The sequence below is a fragment of the Schistocerca cancellata genome, chromosome 4, assembly GCF_023864275.1.
Source record: "Schistocerca cancellata isolate TAMUIC-IGC-003103 chromosome 4, iqSchCanc2.1, whole genome shotgun sequence".
In the NCBI taxonomy this organism is placed as follows: Eukaryota; Metazoa; Arthropoda; class Insecta; order Orthoptera; family Acrididae; genus Schistocerca; species Schistocerca cancellata.
In genome coordinates, this window is record NC_064629.1 from 215,675,550 (window position 1) to 215,698,889 (window position 23,340).

Here is a 23,340-nt window from a genome sequence, read left to right on the forward strand (position 1 = left end):
GAAACATTTTACGTAGAACTTATCAAGTAATAAAAGCATTTTCACAAATATGATGCAGTTGAAACGTCAAAGCATAAACCGTTTTCCCAAGAGTAAATATGTTTCCCTATGTCGCGTTATATTACAATAGCTTTATTTATTCTTTTTCGTGATCTAATTTTGATGAAATAAAGCTTATATATTGCCCCATGCTAAGCTCAAGTAACCTGTGAAACCCCCACGAAACCCCTAGTAGTTTGGGAGATCAGCCTGTTCAAACAGATAGGGCATAACAGTTTTACAGTTTTATTAACAGTACAGATAGAATAAATATAGATCGCATACCACTTTATTTCTCGTTTCTGGGTCTTTCAAGCCAGTTAACACAAATACGTAGTTCTGTTTAAACAAATACAATTGCTTTTGTTGTCACCAAGTAAAAATTTAACGAGCATTAACCTTTTAGCAGAACCCCTTCCCGTACCTTCAGTTGCTGAAAGTCTTATTCTGACTCCTAAAACCTTTATCAAGTACTGAAATATTTACCGTTACACAGAGCATCATGTATATATGGCATCAGCGTCTCGGATAGTCTACTGTTGTCAGACAGTTCAGAAACGCTGTAGGATTGCCAATGATCCCAAATCGTATAAACAAAATATATAAACCAAATAAAGTTAGCCACTTGATATACCCCCCCCCCCCCCCATGAACCATGGACCTTGCCGTTGGTGGGGAGGCTTGCGTACCTCAGCGCTACAGATGGCCGTACCGTAGGTGCAACCACAACGGAGGGGTATCTGTTGAGAGGCCAGACAAACATGTGGTTCCTGAAGAGGGGCAGCAGCCTTTTCAGTAGTTGCAGGGGCAACAGTCTGGATGATTGACTGATCTGGCCTTGTAACATTAACCAAAACGGCCTTGCTGTGCTGGTACTGCGAACGGCTGAAAGCAAGGGGAAACTACAGCCGTAATTTTTCCCGAGGACATGCAGCTCTACTGTATGATTAAATGATGATGGCGTCCTCTTGGGTAAACTATTCCGGAGGTAAAATAGTCCCCCATTCGGATCTCCGGGCGGGGACTACTCAGGAGGACGTCGTTATCAGGAGAAAGAAAACTGGCGTTCTACGGATCGGAGCGTGGAATGTCAGATCTCTTAATCGGGCAGGTAGGTTAGAAAATTTAAAAAGGGAAATGGATAGGTTAAAGTTAGATATTGTGGGAATTAGTGAAGTTCGGTGGCAGGAGGAACAAGACTTTTGGTCAGGTGATTACAGGGTTATAAATACAAAATCAAATAGGGGTAATGCAGGAGTAGGTTTAATAATGAATAAAAAAATAGGAGTGCGGGTTAGCTACTACAAACAGCGTAGTGAACGCATTATTGTAGCCAAGATAGACACAAAGCCCATGCCTACTACAGTAGTACAAGTTTATATGCCAACTACCTCTGCAGATGATGAAGAAATAGATGAAATGTATGACGAGATAAAAGAAATTATTCAGGTAGTGAAGGGAGACGAAAATTTAATAGTCATGGGTGACTGGAATTTGGTAGTAGGAAAAGGGAGAGAAGGAAACGTGGTAGGTGAATATGGATTGGGGGAAGGAATGAAAGAGGAAGCCGCCTTGTAGAATTTTGCACAGAGCATAACTTAATCATAGCCAACACTTGGTTCAAGAATCATAAAAGAAGGTTGTATACATGGAAGAACCCTGGAGATACTAAAAGGTATCAGATACATTATATAATGGTAAGACAGAGATTTAGGAACCAGGTTTTAAATTGTAAGACATTTCCTGGGGCAGATGTGGATTCTGACCACAATCTATTGGTTATGAACTGCAGATTGAAACTGAAGAAACTGCAAAAAGGTGGGAATTTAAGGAGATGGGACCTGGATAAACTGACTAAACCAGAGGTTGTACAGAGTTTCAGGGAGAGCATAAGGGAACAATTGACAGGAATGGGGGAAAGAAATGCAGTAGAAGAAGAATGGGTAGCTCTGAGGGATGAAGTAGTGAAGGCAGCAGAGGATCAAGTAGGTAAAAAGACGAGGGCTAATAGAAATCCTTGGGTAACAGAAGAAATATTGAATTTAATTGATGAAAGGAGAAAATATAAAAATGCAGTAAATGAAGCAGGCAAAAAGGAATACAAACGTCTCAAAAATGATATCGACAGGAAGTGCAAAATGGCTAAGCAGGGATGGCTAGAGGACAAATGTAAGGATGTAGAGGCTTGTCTCACTAGGGGTAAGATAGATACTGCCTACAGGAAAATTAAAGAGACCTTTGGAGAGAAGAGAACCACTTGTATGAATATCAAGAGCTCAGATGGCAACCCAGTTCTAAGACAAGAAGGGAAGGCAGAAAGGTGGAAGGAGTATATAGAGGGTTTATACAAGGGCAATGTACTTGAGGACAATATTATGGAAATGGAAGAGGATATAGATGAAGACGAAATGGGAGATAAGTTACTGCGTGAAGAGTTTGACAGAGCACTGAAAGACCTGAGTCGAAACAAGGCCCCGGGAGTAGACAACATTCCATTTGAACTACTGGTGGCCTCGGGAGAGCCAGTCATGACAAAACTCTACCATCTGGTGAGCACGATGTATGAGACAGGTGAAATACCCTCAGACTTCAAGAAGAATATAATAATTCCAATCCCAAAGAAAGCAGGTGTTGACAGATGTGAAAATTACCGAACTATCAGTTTAATAAGTCACAGCTGCAAAATACTAACGCGAATTCTTTACAGACGAATGGAGAAACTGGTAGAAGCCGACCTCGGGGAAGATCAGTTTGGATTCCGTAGAAATGTTGGAACACGTGAGGCAATACTGACCTTACGACTTATCTTAGAAGAAAGATTAAGAAAAGGCAAGCCTACGTTTCTAGCATTTGTAGACTTAGAGAAAGCTTTTGACAATGTTAACTGGAATACTCTCTTTCAAATTCTGAAGGTGGCAGGGGTAAAATACAGGGAGCGAAAGGCTATTTACAGTTTGTACAGAAACCAGATGGCAGTTATAAGAGTCGAGGGGCATGAAAGGGAAGCAGTGGTTGGGAAAGGAGTGAGACAGGGTTGTAGCCTCTCCCCGATGTTATTCAATCTGTATATTGAGCAAGCAGTAAAGGAAACAAAGGAAAAATTCGGAGTAGGTATTAAAATTCATGGAGAAGAAGTAAAAACTTTGAGGTTCGCCGATGACATTGTAATTCTGTCAGAGACAGCAAAGGACTTGGAAGAGCAGTTGAACGGAATGGACAGTGTCTTGAAAGGAGGATATAAGATGAACATCAACAAAAGCAAAACGAGGATAATGGAATGTAGTCAAATTAAGTCGGGTGATGCTGAGGGAATTAGATTAGGAAATGAGACACTTAAAGTAGTAAAGGAGTTTTGCTATTTAGGGAGTAAAATAACCGATGATGGTCGAAGTAGAGAGGATATAAAATGTAGACTGGCAATGGCAAGGAAAGCGTTTCTCAAGAAGAGGAATTTGTTAACATCGAGAATAGATTTAAGTGTCAGGAAGTCGTTTCTGAAAGTATTTGTATGGAGTGTAGCCATGTATGGAGGTGAAACATGGACGATAACTAGTTTGGACAAGAAGAGAATAGAAGCTTTCGAAATGTGGTGCTACAGAAGAATGCTGAAGATAAGGTGGGTATATCACGTAACTAATGAGGAGGTATTGAATAGGATTGGGGAGAAGAGAAGTTTGTGGCACAACTTGACTAGAAGAAGGGATCGGTTGGTAGGACATGTTTTGAGGCATCAAGGGATCATAAATTTAGCACTGGAGGGCAGTGTGGAGGGTAAAAATCGTAGAGGGAGACCAAGAGATGAATACACTAAGCAGATTCAGAAGGATGTAGGTTGCAGTAGATACTGGGAGATGAAGAAGCTTGCACAGGATAGAGTAGCATGGAGAGCTGCATCAAACCAGTCTCAGGACTGAAGACCACAACAACAACAACTTGATATACTGATTGTCAGCTGTCTTTAAATATTAATAAATCAAAAATATTGTCCATAAATAAGGAAAAGATGCCGACAGCATCCGATTACAAAATTAATGATAAGTTTTGGAGCCTAAGTGGCGACTTGGAATGGAATGAGCGCGTGAAATCAATAGCAAGCAAGGCGAATGAAAGATTTTTGTTCGTTGGAGAGATTTCGAAAAATTACAGGTACCTTTTATGAAAACTGCTTAAAATGGGCTATTCCTTCTTACTATAGAGTGTTATGGCGGTTGTGGTTCTTCCAAATAGGTCTGACACTGCTCACCGAACGAATTCAGAGATGCCCTGTTAGGATCGTGACATGTCTCTGTAACTCACACGAAAGAGTAAAGGAGTCCCCCAAGAAACTTAAACTCAAATCGATACGATATTTCAGTGCCTGTGCTGTTCAGAAGTACGATGCAAAGTTCCCTCGGACATGCAATATCATATTTATCTGCCGACATCGGGAAAGCGACTGTCAATTAAAATGTCTTCCTCGTTCGGGAATACAAGCCTACATATCTACTGTACGAGTGCAGGTTGTAGACACATGCTTGACGACATACAGGTGTAACCGTGAGTCCTGAGCGGATAGCCTGATAGTACGGTGACCGCTAGTGAGAAGCGGGAAATCCGGGTGCGAGTCCCGATCAGGTACAAATTTTTACTATCGTCATTCCATTATACAGCTGATGGTAATCCATATAGGCAACTGTGAATACATTCCCTATTAATGAGAATAGGTGGAAGAAAGGCGAATTTTTACTTTTTCCACCATTTTTGAAGATGGCATTTTGGAGTCACACAGCCAGTGTATTTTATTATATGAACAATTGCTGACCTCTTTAGGTAGCAGCTTATTGATGTTGATCATGCATGCAACATACATAATCGATATTGGAATATACAGCCCATCATGACATCTACATGGGTAACGAATGGCATCAGTATCGATTCAATGAAATACGTCCTTGCATGGATAATCGATAACCACCGATATCTTGCCGTACCACTTTAAAATACAGGTAAAATTACGAAAAAGTTATGCGTTTTGTTAATTTTTATTTAACATCACATGAAACTCTCGAGCGTTGGCTGATACTTTCCACGATTAGTATCAGTTTTCGAATGTGTTGGAAAAAAAAAATTCGTATATGTATGCATGATTTTTACCCGCTTGGTAAAGTGATGTTGGAGGATAATTGAGGTTATCAACTATTCGTCGTGCACAGACGTTTCTCACTAAACCGATATAGAAGTGAGGGGTTTCCCATATATGTCTGATGACGGAATGTGTATTCTGGAATCGACTGTGTATGTGTGTATGTACTCGTACCATTGATAAAGTGCAGCCTGAGGAAGTCTGTAATCTTTCACATAGTAAAAGGTGAAATTGTCCTGATCAACTTCTATCGAGTAAATTTAGAGAACGTATATGAGTCATATTGTCCAACAATTATGTTACTTACATCACAGGACCATGGTAATACGGCAACAGAAATTACGCGCACATGGAGTCATACAGACACTAAATACCGAGTGACGTGGTGAAGTGGTTAGCACACTGAACTCGCATTCGGGAGGACGACGGTTCAGATGTGTGCTCGGCCATCCACATTTAGGTTGTCCATGATTTCCCTAAATAGTTCCAAGCAAATGGCGGTATGGTTGCTTTGAAAGGACACGGCCGATTTCCTTCCCCATTCATGACAGAGTCCGAGCTTGCTGTCCGTCTCTAATAACCTTGGTGTCGACGGGACGTTAACGCCTAAACTTCCTTCCTTCCTTTTATAGACAGTAAATTTTCCGTCCCTACACACATGCTAAGTATTTTCCGCTGTGCAATCTGCAGTGGCTAGCGAAGAACATCCGTAGCTTTTGTATTTTTAAAGTCACGTCAGGCAGTAAGTGCTTAACCATTGGCAATGCGCGTTATGGAAAATGCATTAGTATTTAATGCATTTTCCACAGCTCGCATTACGTCCGCCACACAAAAACTGAAAAAGAACAAAAATCGTTAATTGTTGATGACTTATATTGAAACATACTTTTTAAAGAGATACTGATGTGTAAATAGGATTCACATCTGAAAAGGTCCTTTAGCAGACTCTTAGCGATATCGAGACACTTTCAATAACGTGTACCACCAATGGGGGAGGCGGTGCTTTATGTCCACGGTAAAAAATTTCGTTAATTGTTGTTGTCTTTTACTCATAGCGTACATTTTAAAGAGATACTTACGTGGAAGTAAGAATCTGAACTTGAAAAGTTTGAATACGACATTCAGTGGGGAAAGTGACATTTACTAGTAAGGCTTAAATTTTTGATTTACGTTTTACTGAAAAATTTTAAAAAATGGCTCTGAGCCCTATAGGACTTAACTTCTGATGTCATCAGTCCCGTAGAACTTAGAACTACTTAAACCTAACTAACCTAAGGACATCACACACATCCAAGCCCGAGGCAGGATTCGAACCTGCGACCGTAGCGGTCGCGCGGTTCCAGACTGTAGCGCCTAGAACCGCTCGGCCACTCCGACCGGCGGAAAAGAAAAGGAATGTGGTAGACGAATTCATTAAAAACAATAAATATTTTTTCAAAATTTTAAAATCTAATTTAACTGACTAGATTAGAGTAATTTCAAAGGGTAGGCACAAACTACTCCCCTCGCACCTCCCCCCCCCCTACCTTGGTCTTGTGAGGGTTAATGTGTAAATAACTAGAGAACGAAAAGCATTCATCTCGGCAACAAAAATAACCATTATTTCACTGTGGGGTGCGTAATAAGCGTAGAAACGAGACAATAAGCAGTTTGAAATGACGTCCGATTCAGTGTCCGTTGGTTTGTGAATAAAGACTGAGTTAACAGTACGAAGTGTGTCTACAATTGGGAACGATGGTGCAAGTAGGGGAGAGGTTCACCTGCATGTGGACGCGCCCTCGCCAGTCGCGCCACATCACACAGTAGTCGGCCGGCGCGAAGTCTCCGCGGTCCGAGAAGCCGACGGCCATCCAGTCGGCGGGCTCGCTGCAGTGGACCTCGGCGCGCAGCTGCCGGCCGCCGTAGTCGAGCGCCCAGGCCAGCGCGGCGCTGCCCGAGCCGGTCAGCGGCAGCCGGTAGACGGGCGCCGCCGTCGCGGACGCCGCAGTCGCCGCCAGTACCAGCAACAGCGCCCACATGCTTCAGCTGATCGCCGCGCTGCGCCCGCCACCCCATAAATACCCTCGCACGACACGAGCGCGCATGCGCGGGGCGCGCCGCGCAGCTCCGCCGGAGGGGTGTACCACCCTCTGCCAAAGAGAACATTTCTCCTCCTCGCAGCGAAACACCGAAGTTTTAAGGTCAAAGATTCAATCATTTTTCAAAGTTGTCCGCGTTTAGATCAAAACTCTTTGCCCAGAAAACACTGACCTATATTCCATACTATTTCACCTGCACATCGAGCAAACAGTTACGGAAACCAAAGAAAACTCAGAAAGGGTATTAAAGTTCAGGGAGAACAAATAAAAACCTTTACGTTCGCCGAAGACGTCGTAATTCTGCCAGAGACGGCAGAGGACTCGGAAGATCAGTTGAAAAGGAATGGATAGTGTCTCGAAAAGAGGTTGTAATGTATCAACAAGAAGGTTAATGGAACTTAGTCGAATTGAATAAGGTCATGCCGAAGGAATATTACGCTGAGGTGACAAACGTCAGCCGGCCGGTGTGGCCGAGCGGTTCTAGGCGCTTCAGTCTGGAACCGCACGACCGCTACGGTCGCAGGTTGTCCGCGTTTAGATCAAAACTCTTTGCCCAGAAAACACTGACCTATATTCCGTATTATTTAATCTGCACATCGAGCAAACAGTTACCGAAACCGAAGAAAACTCAGAAAGGGTATTAAAATTCAGGAAGAACAAATAAAACCCTTTACGTTCGCCGAAGACGTCGTAATTCTGCCAGAGACGGCAAAGGACTCGGAAGATCATTTGGAAAGGAATGGACAGCGTCTCGAAAAGAGATTATAATGTATCGACAAGAAAGTTAGTGGAACGTAGTCGAATTGAATAAGGTCATGCCGTTCACTAGAAGACCGAAGCAACTGCGCAAACACCGATACTGCAGACCAATAACTCTACATGCACGTCCAATACGTTTCCGTGAGAAAGTCAAATACTTCGGTACCTGGCTTGACCGGAAATTACTCTGGGGGGACCACATACAACACATGACCAACCGAGCAAGTGCGAGGCTCAAACAGCCCTACCTTATGCTCAACAGGCGTAGCACACTGAACAGAAGGGTGTCGAGGTCCATGTACAATACACTTATTCGACCCCTGATGACGTACGCAGCTCCTGTCTAGGGATACGCTGCGCCTACACGCCTGCGCCGTCTGCAGCTGATACAAAATAAAGTACTCAAAATCATAAGCAATGCTCCACGATACACACGCATCGCGGACCTTCACCGGGAATACCGACTTCAGACTCTCACGGAGGTAATCCACAAACTCACCATAAGACTATACAGAAATTCCAGACATTCGCAGAACCCGTTTATTCTGAATCTGGGGAACTACGACCACAACCATAGATGGAAACATAAAAGACCAAAAGACATACTTGTAAGGACCTAACATCTATGGCCAAGCACACGCAAACACAACGGTACAGGTGAGCCCCTGTTAATCAGACGCCATTACTGGATATCCAGCTGGAACACACTGCCGAATAACTGGCACCACGCAGGGAAGCCGTACCGTACACTGCATGCAGACAAGCTCCACACACCCCCAACACAGTGAGATGATCTATGGCCGATCTCCCACTACTATATAACGATCTTGATTGTTCCAGGAATGCAGCACCTGGGATACATCGCCATCACCTGCCACGGTAATGACGCATGATACCCATACTAACAAATCCAACCTTGCATGAACTATCGCAGCTAGTAAGCCACTACTGCTCTTGCTACCCATCCCACTGTCGCAGAGGTTTTTTTTCCCACGGCACGAGCCTTGGCACTTTTTTCCCTCTGCTCTTCAAATTGCTACCCTCATTCGCGTTTCGTCCACTATCACCTTAGGGACCGTGTTAATGCGTAGTCTTACCCAGACGCACGGATAACATCACAGCCCAGCATCCTGTGATCCGCTTACTAGATAACTAACATGTTGACGGAGGTGACAGTAGAACTTTTGGTCTGGTCACCACGTTGGTGCGGGAGTGGAGGGGCCCCATCTCTCGACCGCTACGGTCGCAGATTCGAATCCTGCCTCGGACATGGATGTGTGTGATGTCTTTAGGTTAGTTAGGTTTCAGTAGTTCTATGTCTAGGGGACTGATGACCTCAAATGTTAAGTGCCATAGTGCTCAGAACCATTTGACAAAAGTCAGGGGATACCTCCTAATATCGTGTCGGACCACATTTTGTCCGAAATAGTGCAGCAACTCGACGTGGCATGGACTCAACAAGTTGTTGGAAGTCCCCTGCAGAAATATTGAGCCATGCTGCCTCTATTGCCGTCCATATTTGTGAAAGTATTGCTTGTGCAGGATTTTGAGCACGGACTGGCCTCTCGAGTATGTCCCATCAATGTTCAATGGGACTCATTTCGGATGATGTTGGTGGCCAAATCATTCGCTCGAATTGTCCAGAATGTTCTTCAAACCAATGCCGAACAGTTGTGGCCCGGTGACATGGCGCATTGTCATCCATTGAAATTCCATCGTTGTCTGGGAACATGAAGTCCATGAACAGCTGCAAATGGTCTCCAAGTAGCCGAACATAACCATTTTCAATCAGGACCCTGTCTATTTCATGTAAACACAGCCCACGCCGTTACGGAGCCACCATCAGCTTGCACAGCGCGTTGTTGCTAACTTAGGTCCATAGCTTCGTGCGGTCTGCGCCACACTCGAATCCTACCATCAGCTCTTATAAAATGAAATCGGGACCCATCTCACCAGGCTACCGTTTACCAGTCGTCTACGGTCCAGCCGATATGGTCACGAGCCCAGGAGAGGCGCTGCAGACGATGTCGTGCCATTAGCAAAGAAACTCGCATAAATTTCCTGTTACCATAGCCCATTATTTTTTCACTGCATTGTCCTAACGTTTACGTTTATCGTACGTCCCACATTGATTTCTGTGGTTATTTCACGCAGAGTTACTTGTCTGTTAGCAATGACAACTCTACGCAAACGCCGCTGCTGTCGGTCGTTAAGTGAAGGCCGTCGGCCACTGCGTCGCCGGTGGTGAGAACTACCTGAAATGTGGTATTCTCGGCATGCTGGATTTCGGAATTTAGCATTCCCTAACGAATTCCGGAATGGGATGTCCCACGTGTCTAGCTTCAGCTAACATTCCGCGTTCAAAGTCTGTTAATTCCCGTCAACGTCCATAATCACTTTGGACACCTTTCCACATGTGTCACCTGAGTAGAAATGACAGCCCCGCCAATGCACTGCCCTTTTACAACTTACGTACGTGATACTACCGCCATCTGTATATGCTCATATTGCTATCCCATGTCATTTGTCACCTCAGTGTATTAGCAAACGACACACTGTCAATGGTACGAGTTTTGGTTCAAATGGTTCAAATGGCTCTAAACACTATGGGACTTAACATCTGAGGTTATCAGTCCCCTAGACTGAGAACTACTTAAACCTAACTAACCTCAGGACATCACACACATCCATGCCCAAGGCAGGATTCGAACCTGCGACCGTTTGATATTTGCGAAGAAAAATAACTGACGATGGCTGATACAGAGAGAGAGAGAGGGGGGGGGGGGGGGGGATATAAAATGAAAACTGACAATAGCAAGAAAAGCATTTCTGAAAAAGATTTGTTAACACCGTGTATAAGTTTAAGTTTTATTAATTCTTTTTGTTTTAGTTACTTGTCTGGAGTGTAACTTCGTACCGAACTGAATCCTGGACGTTAAACAGTTCAGAAGAGAAGAGAATATAAGCTTTTCAAATGTCGTGCTACACAAGAATACTGAAGATTGTATGGGTAGGTCAAATAAAAAACGAGAATTTTGTTGTTGTTATCAGTCTGAACACTACTTTGATGCGGCTCTCCATGCTGCCATCCTGTGTAAGCCTCGTCATCTCCGAATAACTACCGCAACTTATATCCATTTGAACTTGCTTACCGTATTCATCCCTTTGTCTCCCTCTACAATTTTTACCCCCAACATTTCCTTCCCTGACAAAATTGACGATTTACTTAATGTCTGGATGAACAGACATTGATGATAAATATGAAATGATTGTATGGCATTGTTGGCAGGGAGGCCCCGTTCGGGGAAGTTCGGCAGCCGAGTGCAAGTCTTATTTCAGTCGACGCCACATTGGGTGACGTGCGTGCCGGTTATGAGGATGAAATGATGAGGGTAGAAGGTCTGCAGGGCAACGATTTCAATGTATTGGTGACATCAAGGTAAAAGAAACGTCGATTTGAAGTTGTATGACATTTATTTCAAAATGGTTCAAATAGCTCTAAGCACTATGGGACTTAACATCTGAGGTCATCAGTCCCGTAGACTTAGAACTACTTAAACCTAACTAACCTAAGGACATCACACACATCCATGCCTGAGGCAGGATTCGAACCTGCGGCTGTAGCAGCAGCGCGGTTCCGGACTGAAGCGCCTAGAACCGCTCGCCCACAACGACCGGCGACATTTATTTGCAAACTCTGTAGTTGACATAGTTCCGGATATTCCAGGCGGACAACGCTACGGGTTTTCCGCCTCTTACTGGGACATGAATGCGTTGCTTTCGGCTGTGCAAATGCCTGTTTGATAGGTGTTGCATAGAGGGCAGCACCTGTTGACAATCCGGAGTCTGGTTCGCCCTGTGTCAGTTTGTTATCAAACTGGGACACTCTTGTTTTTGTTACTGTTTGGAGCGGACACGAAATGGAGCATCGTTCTTGGGAGGAAAGGGCACACATGCACTGTACTTTAGGGGCGGCGGATGGAAATGGTCACACTGCCCAACGTTTGCATGTTCGGCGATTTCCGAATCGTCGAGTGCCAGATCCACGCACATTTACTGCCATCCGTAGATCCCTACGTGAGACAGGTTCACTTGAGGTATGTCTACCACTGGCACGTTCTCGTAATGGCAAATGTACATTTAAGGCCTACTTCGAAACCCGGTGTATTCATTTTGTGTTACACGCGCGACGGCCTGACGGACGCGGACGGCAACGCATAGTGCGTACACGAGGGCTTGAAGAGGAGGCGTTAGCACTGCCGGAAAACACACCATCAACAAGTTTCACGTCCTTAACCCAGACGATTTTCCACATCGAATTGAATTCTGCCAGTGTTTTTTGCAAAGATGTGCCATTCAAATGGACTTTCCGAACCTTGTATTTTTACGAATTAGGCATGCTTTACATGAGAGGGTATGTTCGACAGCCACAATCAACACGTATGACCACGGGAAAATCCACACGCTGCCTTTGTTCGTAATCACCAAGATCGCTTCGATGTCAACATTTGGGCCGGCTTGATAGGCAATAATCTGCTCGGTCCATACATATTCCGTCGGCCACTGTACGTAGATAGACACTTAATCTTTTTCCGAGAAACTCTGGCAGAGTTGTTGGAACACGTTCCACTCAACGTGCGACAGCGAATGTGGTACCAACACGATGGTGCACCTGTGCAGTTAGCACATGTAGTGCGAATGCATTGTGATGAAACCTTTGGTGAGAATTGGATACGGTGCGGTGGGCTGGTGGCATGTCCACTAATTGTTTCTTCTGGAGCCACCTGAAACCTGTTATCTATGAAATACCCATTGAGGCTGCTGAAGAACAGATAGCGCACATTATGGCAGCCTCCGATGCAATTTTCACTTTGCCAGGAGTGTTTGAAAGAATGTTACTGTCACTCCAGCGTCGTTGCACGGTTCAAGCAAGAAGGCATCATTTCGAGTACTTTTTGTAACTTCAAATGAAGGTTACAAAACTCTACCCCCATTTCTCATTTACTTTGATGCCACGAATGTATGGAAAACGTTGTCCTGCAGACCTGCTACTATCGGATGGCATGTTGTGTGCCAACCCTCTTGGCTGCGCTCTACCGCGCAGGGTAGCCGCGTGGTCTAGGAGCGCCTTGCCACGGTCGCGCGGCTCCCCCCCCCCCCACCCCCCCTTTGCGAAGGTTCGAGTCCTCCCTTGGGCATGGGTGTTTGTGTTGTCTTTAGTTTAAGTTAGATTAAGTGGTGTGTAAGCCTCGTGGTGTGTAAGCCTAGGGATCGATAAACGACGCCTAGCGCCGTACGCTAAGGAAAGCGGACATGGGTTGCTATGTGAAATATGCTTTTTATGGCCCACTCTACCAACCCTCTCATTTTCTACATTCATTTAAAATACAACCTGTATAATATCAAAAATTCACTACGTTGCGCAAGTGCTGCCGATGCCACAAGAGACCATGAAACGAATCATGCCAGCTTTAAACCAGTTTGTTACTCGAGGATATACTTTGAAAGTTAAGTTTGATACGCCAATACTCGCCACAGGAAATTGAGGATTAAATCTAACAGATGTTCAGAACACGTCACGGGCGTTCTATGTGTATAATACATACAAATAATGGAGGATGTCACCCAACAGTTTAACAGCTCACTACTTAAACAAAATAGCACCAAACAGTCTGCATCCTCCCAATAATGTGCAACATATTCTGAATGTGTGTTTCATCTGAACATCCTTTTAATTAAGTTTTGTTATACCCAGCCCAATATGCCAAAAAAGGAGCTCACGGCGGTGAAGACAATTTACAAGAAACTGAGGAAAACAAGAACAGGAACATTATGCCAGCCGTTGTGGCCGAGCGGTTCTAGGCGCTTTAGTCCGGAGCCGCGCTGCTGCTACGGTCGCAGGTTCGAATCCTGCCTCGGGCATGGATGTGTGTGATGTCCTTAGGTTAGTTAGGTTTAAGTAGTTCTAAGTCTAGGGGACTGATGACCTCAGATGTTAAGTCCCATAGTGCTCAGAGCCATTTGAACCATTTTTTTAACATCATGGAAAAAAATACCGCAATGATAGAGGGTCAGTGATCTGGAAGAATAAACCCTGCCACGATTTCTCATCGAAGGTGAAAGTGACGTGGTACCGAGAAGTCGACTGGGAAATTCACACCAATTTATAAACTTCATGCCCATACCCTTGACGGACTCGCTCTTGTGTCCAGCGTATAATTTAACAGAGAATAACTAGCTTGAGTTTCTGTGCAGCAACGCCAAAGATGTCTGGCCCATCATCAGAGCAAAGCTGCCCATCATCTCTGGAGCTTCCCCTGATGTCATTAACTGTGATGAATTCCTGCATCCGGATACAATATCATACCCTCCGCCAAAAGAAACTCTGTCAGTTGGCTAAAGGGGCATTCAATGCATTATCTAATGTCAGATGGAACGAAAACTCTATTATCAAAGACCGAAAATTACAATAAAAACTATGCTAAATTTCTTGAAGTAACTTTAAGATCGAAAATTATATTTGATCATGAACAAATTTGATTTTAAAATAAGACACGCTTTTTCACATTTAATACAGAAAAGTTTTTTGGACTTACTAAGAGAAAAATCTTAGTTATTAATTTTTTTCTTACTTTGCGTTTTTATTTGACTTCATACTGTATTTTAACGCTTGCTTTGTTGTACCATACACTCTAAGCCAAAAGAAAGACGCACCACGAAGAAGTTATCCTAATGGGGCGAAAATCGCTAGATGTGATGTACAGTCATGCTCAAAAGTAACCGAACGACCTGAATCGCATTTCGCCAGATTCGCATGAAACCCACATAACGCAGCTGTCTAGCAGGTCCTCTAATCTCTCCTTGCTACAGTCGTTTGACTATTGAAAATGGTTCCAACAAGTCACCTCTAGAAAACACTGCTCTGGATCGCAATAACTCAAGATTTAAAGTAATACCACGATACTAGAAATATCTTATCACAAATAAGACTATCCTTAAGGCTTGTAAGCTCACATTTATTGCAATAAATGACATACCTGAAATGTTACCACTCTCATTATTACGTCAGATAGGTAATTCGCGTAGTAAGTTTGTCTTATTCATGATTTCCTCTTCAAAGTAATATACCGTACTTGTTATTTAACACAAAATGACATTAAAAATTTAAGTTATTCATAAGCTGTTAGTTGAGAATATGTATAAACTTCAAATGACACGACGAACCGTCTCGTTCTGCATATGGATTCAAACCCAGGTCATGCAGACTAAGATTTCGTGACTGATGGAAACTAACAGCCGTTCCCGACTAGGCATACAGAGAGTGATATACCTAGATTTTAGACAGTATCAATTAGCAAATATCAACTTTAAATTACATAACGTAAACATTTTTAACGGACGCGAATTCCTACCCAGCATCTATTTTCCCTGTTAACGAACTACGAGAGATGTTAAATATTGCTTCTTCACAAGTAACTTACTTGAAATGCCGTGAGGTAAAGCTTTGTGTTGGACAGGGATTCGAACACAGAACCTAATCGGATTGTTATCGAAGGACAATCAACTGTGACATATCGGATTTTCTCGGCAGTAGCTAGATGTTTTACCTGAAATAACGAGACGAAACATTAATTTTTATCCTTCCCGGGACTCCAACCCGGCACCTATTGCTGTTATATTCTAGAGAAAACTAACGTTGAATATGGGCTTGTTACACCTGCAGCGACATGTGAGCATGTTTGAACTAGAAATATGACAGAATTCAGTGCTGACTGGGAATCGAACCCCACACATATCGTTGTTGACTACACACAAACAGACGTCAGGTACCGAATTTTTCTCCACCAGCAGCTCGGAATAACATCCTTGAATTTAAAGTGATCTCGCAAACAGTTATATGTCTCACTGGGAGTCAAAAACGTCAGCTAACGTTAGTGTTGACAACGAACGAAATTGATAAAAAATCAAAATTATTATCCATCAGCAGACAGGTGTACTCATGCTAGAGCTTGATAATTCATGATGAAAACCTTAGTGCCGGGCCAGGATTCAAACCCATTCACGCGCATTATGTGGAGATGTTGAGGAATCTGCAGTTTTGAACAAACAACAAATTGTAGTCGAGCTGTAGTATCACGAAGGGATCAAATTCCGCGTTGAGGGCGGTCTGAATTGCATTCCCAGTTCAGAACCAATTTCATCGGCATACAGAAGCTCAAACAAAAGATGGAATGCGAGTCTAATAAATGGCTAAGTTGAAGTAAGCTTCTGACGTGGAGATTATGCTATTCTCATGTCAGCAGGATGTAAAGACTCTTCTAGGCATCATAGCCTCGATGTGAAGCCATTTTGAAATTTTCACTAATTCAGGAAATTTCTTAGATCGAGAAAATCCACTGTGAAGTGTGAAGTTTCCGGATAATTCGATTATTACCGTCATTATTACTATCATTTTCTTCATACCGCTGCTGGAACACATGTGCCTGAAGATCATTTAAGGCCTTTTGGTCATTATAGAAGTAGTTGCCCAAGAACAGGTTCTTTCCCTGTCTACGGAATCCTTTTCATGTTAATATCAAACATCAGAAATTACTCGTAGATCACATTAAAACTAAAGTAATTGATGAAGACGTTACTTGATAACAAAAACACGCTGCCTTTCTTCGTTTTACCTGATTTTCTAATCATTTAAATAAAACAATATGACCTTCCAGTGGGAGACATTTCGTCCCCCTTTTCCTTCTGTGAAATTTGTCAGTAAGCTCTTTGCCTTCCAACCAGCGAAATGCGGCAGAGTACGGCCGGTAAACGATTCACAAACCACGATTTAGTGCCGTTAAGACGATTTCTTTAAACATTGGCGTAGCTGAAGGAATTTAGTTTCTTCTTAAATCGTCTCATGCAGCAACGTTCACATATATCTCAAATAGGAAAAGCTCTTTATCCAAGTACGAAGGTTGTGAAACAAACTTCCCACAGTTTGTGTCAGGTTGATCTTTTCGTCTGATGGCACTGCGTAATTATTTTGTCTAAGAGGTATCAGAAGTAGTGTTCCTGTAGCTGTGGGAATCATTGGTTGAAAACGAGTTTAACACCAATGGGTACAGTACTGCTAAATATTCAAAATGATTATCAACCTAAGTCTGTGTTCATCCACAAACTGAGGCGTATTTGTAATATTGAAGCTGGACTGTGTATTCTTGTCTTCCTTGCGTGGGCATTAGAAGGTGTTTACACACACGTATACGAGGGTAATCCCAAAGGTAAGGTCTCCTAAGGGACACGGAAGTGCCAACGCAGCAGAAACGAGAGATGTTAATTTTAATGCCCAGCAGAAATCATAGTGTCGGCTGCGTGGTGACAAGGTGTTAAAGAAGAAGACTCCGGATACCAAGGTCTCAGGTTCGATCCCTCGTCGGTCTCACGATTTTTATGTGCAATTTTACACTTATTTCCCTTCGAGTAGCGTTTTTTGATGTGAAAAATGCCGAGTTGCACTGTGGTTCGAAAGACACGTTAAACTGTAGGTTCCCCTATTAACTGGCTTGGTAAGTCAACTCAGAAGTCGGAGGAAAGCAACGGCATACCACCTCCAACAAGACTGTGCCTATTAAAGCACTTTGGTGTTCAAACCACTCTTCCGACTGATGACTGCTTTACTTTCTATGGATTCCAAAATTAATGACCTTCGGGTTATTAACATTTTTGTGTTTTCATGCTGTAGCTTTGATACCAGTAAAAGTAAGTAACCGGCCGAGCACTGTCACCGTTCGAGTTGTCAAGGTGGTAGACGACGATGCTGTCGACCCCAGTTACAATCTTGGTCATGGCTATGTTTCAGTCGAATACCTGTATGTGCCTTTCTGCGAATTTCAAGATATACTTTTATACACTTGGTACGCATCCAAATTGATATCTGTTAGAGCTGTATTTAGCAACATGAATCAGATATGTTTTCCGTGCAATATATGGGACAACACGTCAGTGCGAGATTTCGTTTGTGTGTTGGGCATGGTGCAAGAAATATTTGTGTTTTTCTCGCTTCTGTGATAGGTTTCACCCCACTGAATGGGAACAAGCTCATGAATAGATTGTCAATAACTGGAATTACGCAACAATACACTTGAAAATTGTATTTTTGCGTTACGTATCCCGATGAAAATAACTGTAAATAGGTTATATGCCTACTAGCTTATTATTCGCGCTTCTCCATGCTTTCCTCAAAAACTAGAAAGAAAAATAAAAAGAGAGAGGGAGACAGAGAGAGAAAACAGAAATGCATTTCAAATATCAGCTCGGTGACGCCATGTTCGACTCGTGATGTATAGCAAGGATAGTTGATATGTAATATCTCGTTGTACTAGCGATATGTACTGCTACAAGGTTCTTTCTTTTCGCTCTGCAAACAACCAGAACAGAATTCAGTAACAAAGTGGTAAGAACAGCTACGCTATGCGCCAAATAAACACTCAGCTTTTCTTGGTTATTTTGTTAATCGTCTGTAATGAAGTAAACATCCTTGATTATTTATTTGTTATTACTACCATTGTTATTGTAATTCGTCACCTCACAACAGTTTTCCTATCACTCATTGCCGCCGATGCACGTAACGAATAGATCAGGATGAATGGAATGTGGGATGTTTCGTGACGGAGAATATTCACATTTATCTCGGCGTCTTGTGTTCAGGGTAATATGGAAATCTCAATAAGAGAAGATGACGACGGGGTGCCGGTGATGCAGGCAATAACACCCAACTATTTCTGTCGACTTAACACCATGACGCCAGACAAACTGGCGTCTCACTGTATTTTGATTATAATTCGTTAGCCTTCTAGCGACCTCGTTTTAATACCTCGTGGGAGCAGGCATAATATTTTGCTTTTTGAACACCGAACAATAACACACAAAGATAGTAGATGGAAGGATGCAAAGAAACAATCAGACTCATGGGTGTGGATGCAGTTCATCATTAGAGGACTAAACAAGAGGGAAACATTACGAAAGCAATGTATACGCTGGTTAGTATACATTATTTGTATAGATTTGAAGATGAAAAAGAGCAGAGCTACACAGTCCCCGCACCTGCACTTTAGTTTCTGTCTGAATGGGCATAATTTTTAGTTTCTTCTCTTCTGAATTTTCAAATGAATTGATTATTATGTGGTACAGAATAATTAGTTAACTGGGTTTCTTACAGCTTCCATTCGCACCAACATTTTTTTACATTCTCGTGCAATTCATGAAATTCTGCTTATATGATCACAAGACTTCACATAGATACAATCGGTTTTGAGGTGCATAGTGTTTGTTATCTTACTTTTCGTGACAGGTGGGCAAAGTTGATTTCCAAAGACTTTATTGTACTGAAATAATCTTTTGTCATAAAGTAACAAGGTAAGTGTTTTATTCGTATATGTTTTGTGGGAAACTATAATGGTGATGGAAGATTGCACACCTGAATGTATGACACAACTGGTAGGAAAAAACGCTGCATATTAACCAAACCCCGCGGCTCCTCTCCGTATCCTCCTATGACACGAGCACGGGATTCTCCCACCATAACGCTAGAGAGCTGTTCCTAGCACAGCTGAGAATTGGCAACATCGTCACAAACATTTGGCAACACTGTGACAGTGCAATCACTTCCGCATATGGTACTGAACTGACTCGCTAAATTCACTTGATATTCCCTTTCCATTTGAATGACTCGTGATATACAGGGTGTTACAAAAAGGTACGGCCAATCTTTCAGGAAACATTCTTCACACACAAAGAAAGAAAATATGTTATGTGGACATGCGTCCGGAAACGCTTACTTTCCATGTTAGAACTCATTTTATTACTTCTCTTCAAATCACATTAATCATGGAATGGAAACACACAGCAACAGAACGTACCAACGTGACTTCAAACACTTTGTTACAGGAACTGTTCAAAATGTCCTCCGTTAGCGAGGGTACATGCATCCGCCCTCCGTCGCACGGAGTCCCTGATGCGCTGATGCAGCCCTGGAGAATGGCGTATTGTATCACAGCCGTCCACAATATGAGCACGAAGAGTCTCTACATTTGGTACCGGGTTGCGTAGACAAGAGCTTTCAAATGCTCCCATAAATGAAAGTCAAGAGGGTTGAGGTCAGGAGAGCGTGGAGGCCATGGAATTGATCCGCCTCTACCAATCCATCGGTCACCGAATCTGTTGTTGAGAAGCGTACGAACACTTCGACTGAAATGTGCAGGAGCTCCATCGTGCATGAACCACATGTTGTGTCGTACTTGTAAAGGTACATGTTCTAGCAGCACAGGTAGAGTATCCCGTATGAAATCATGATAACGTGCTCCATTGAGCGTAGGTGGAAGAACATGGGGCCCAATCAAGATATCACCAACAATGCCTGCCCAAACGTTCACAGAAAATCTGTGTTGATGACGTGATTGCACATTTGCGTGCGGATTCTCGTCAGCCCACACATGTTGATTGTGAAAATTTACAATTTGATCACGTTGGAATGAAGCCTCATCCGTAAAGAGAACATTTGCACTGAAATGAGGATTGACACATTGTTGGATGAACCATTCGCAGAAGTGTACCCGTGGAGACCAATCAGCTGCTCATAGTGCCTGAACAGGCTGTACATGGTACGGAAACAACTGGTTCTCCCATAGCACTCTCCGTACAGTGACATGGTCAACGTTACCTTGTACAGCAGCAACTTCTCTGACGCTGACATTAGGGTTATCGTCAACTGCATGAAGAATTGCCTCGTCCACTGCAGGTGTCCTCGTCGTTCTAGGTCTTCCCCAGTCACGAGTCATAGGCTGGAATGTTCCATGCTCCCTAAGACGCCGATCAATTGCTTCGAACGTCTTCCTGTCAGGACACCTTCGTTCTGGAAATCTGTCTCGATACAAACTTACCGCGCCACGGCTATTGGCCGTACTAATCCATACATCAAATGGGCATCTGCCAACTCCGCATTTGTAAACATTGCACTGACTGCAAAACCACGTTCGTGATGAACACTAACCTGTTGATGTTACGTACTGATTTGCTTGATGCTAGTACTGTAGAGCAATGAGTCGCATGGCAACACAAGCACCGAGGTCAACATTACCTTCCTTCAATTGGGCCAACTGGCGGTGAATCGACGAAGTACAGTACATACTAACGAAACTAAAATGAGCTCTAACATGGAAATTAAGCGTTTCCGGACACATGTCCACATAACATCTTTTCTTTATTTGTGTGTGAGGAATGTTTCCTGAAAGTTTGGCCGTACCTTTTTGTAACATCCTGTATAATCCTCATCAAAACTAAGACACTGAGACAGAAAATTCAATTTTTTGGCTAAAGAAATGCTATTCTTCACATAAGTGACAACTTTGATTATCTTTCACGATGCGTTAGGAGGCTGAGTGAGCAATACCATGATGAGAGTGGGGTGCTGGCAGCAGTGTGTCCGTAGCCCCGTGGTACCGCCCGTGTCTCGTGTCGCAACGGCTCAATGAGTCGTCAGTTGTAACAGTAGTAGGGGCAAGCGTGTGCGACGTTTTTTTTAATTTATTTTCTGGAGCTGCGAATTTCCAGAAAAAATTCAATACGAAATCAGAAGAAAACCTTCACACATCAAATCCTCTTGGCATCTCGACTCAGTAAGTTGTGTTAATGGTCATAGATCTCGGCTTTCTGACTGCCAAGCTGCTTCACAATAGAAGCAGCTCTGGAGAAATTCGAATCGACCGACAACGATACGAAATTCAATATTGTTCTTCACTTAACACTCACATGCCAGGGTGATAAGTATGAGGAAATGAACTGATAAGCAAATCGCAAGAAAATACTTTCAGCTAATAGTGCAATGGTGAAAAACTTACAATGCTGCACAACAGGTAACGCCTCTTTCCGCTGCTGACAAGAAAATTTTGGGTTTCTAGGAATACATAACTTTATTTATGAAATGCCACATTTGCATACCTGTTGAGTATGACTCAGCATACCAATTAAACACAGACCCCATCGAAATCTAAGTGAGTAGTATTTTACTAATTCGTGCCGATAGAGGCACGCTTGTGTACGATACTCAGTTTTATTAAAACAGACTTTCGTCGTAAGGTTATCGTGGGTAGTTTTATTTCATTTCTTACAATACAGTGCACAATTTTCGTAAGGTGTCTTTTAGTGTTGTTAAAACAATACTAAACATGAGAGAGAAATTAATCATCAACGATATATGCGAATTCTCTGATGTTATCTGTAACAGTCTGACAATGCACATGCAGTTTATTGATTACACGCATGTAGAAAAGTTGTTCTGAGCTTAAGTTGTCAAACAAGGTTCTAAGAGGAATAAAATGCCACTACCATACGACAGCTAATGTAGAAAATGATGGGCTCTCCCCATACATAATACAAAAGTTTCGAGATGCATCTGCTGCCTGGCCGTCTATTCAATCTGAAAAGAATAACATGTCGCAGAAATTAGCCCTTTTTCCACATGCGACTACTTTGCGTTGAGAAGTGAAGAGAATTATGTTCAAAGTTCCATTACATTGATAAATTCAGCAGACAGTAGAATTGCGTTTTAAAAAGTGTAAGAGCAAATGTAATTGAACTTGCGACGTCTTAACTACAGTGCGCGACGTTTACCGTTACACTACTACCTGCCACGTAGGTACACCAGCTCCAGAAGTCAACAGTTCCTCCAGATGTTCCGCATTCCACAGTGCTGTGAGATAATGCATATGGCCGGATCTAGACTTCTGAGAGACAGACAGTTACAGCTTTCCTTTTGCACTGCACGACGGTTTCAACAAACAGATAGCGCAATACAGTAGCTCAAATGGAAAGAACACTTTCTATTGAAATTTCTGCATCCTACACTGTTGGCAGTTCTGTGTAGGTGGCAGTTACGTTATTTTATTTCGGTGATTACAAAATAGAGTCAAATGTATGCACTGGATAGCCGAGACAGCTAGTTCATGGCGATTTGGTCAACCAAGTAAATAAATGTTCTGAACATGCTGCAAACTACTACAGGGAGCCTGTGTGTCAGAATGCTCATCGAGTGTACAGCATCTGTGGTATGATAGAGAAATGAATCACGGAGAACAGGATTTGGTGGTCTGTAGGATTGCTGATAAGTTCCTATACTGACGGACTAGGTTCGATTCCAATTTCTGCCGACGCTTTTTGATAGGGAGAGACCGATTCTATTCGCTTCTAGCTACGCCAAGTGAAGAAGGTATAATGGCATTGTGGTCTGAAATTCACATTGAACATGATATTCCTTCTCTACCAAGTAGACGTTAGGTTGAACCACAATAAAGTCAGGAGTGGCGG

The 23,340-nt window shown here is 42.9% G+C and overlaps 1 protein-coding gene across 1 annotated transcript in view; it reads right to left on the bottom strand.

Moving 5' to 3' along the window:
* Positions 1–7,179, bottom strand: part of LOC126184029 (dopamine beta-hydroxylase) — a 144,465-nt gene extending 137,286 nt beyond the window's left edge. Inside the window, exon 1 of the mRNA XM_049926386.1 lies at positions 6,922–7,179. Coding sequence (XP_049782343.1) covers positions 6,922–7,179 — 258 coding nt within the window. The remainder of the gene's footprint in view (positions 1–6,921) is intronic.
* Positions 7,180–23,340: the final 16,161 nt, after the last annotated feature.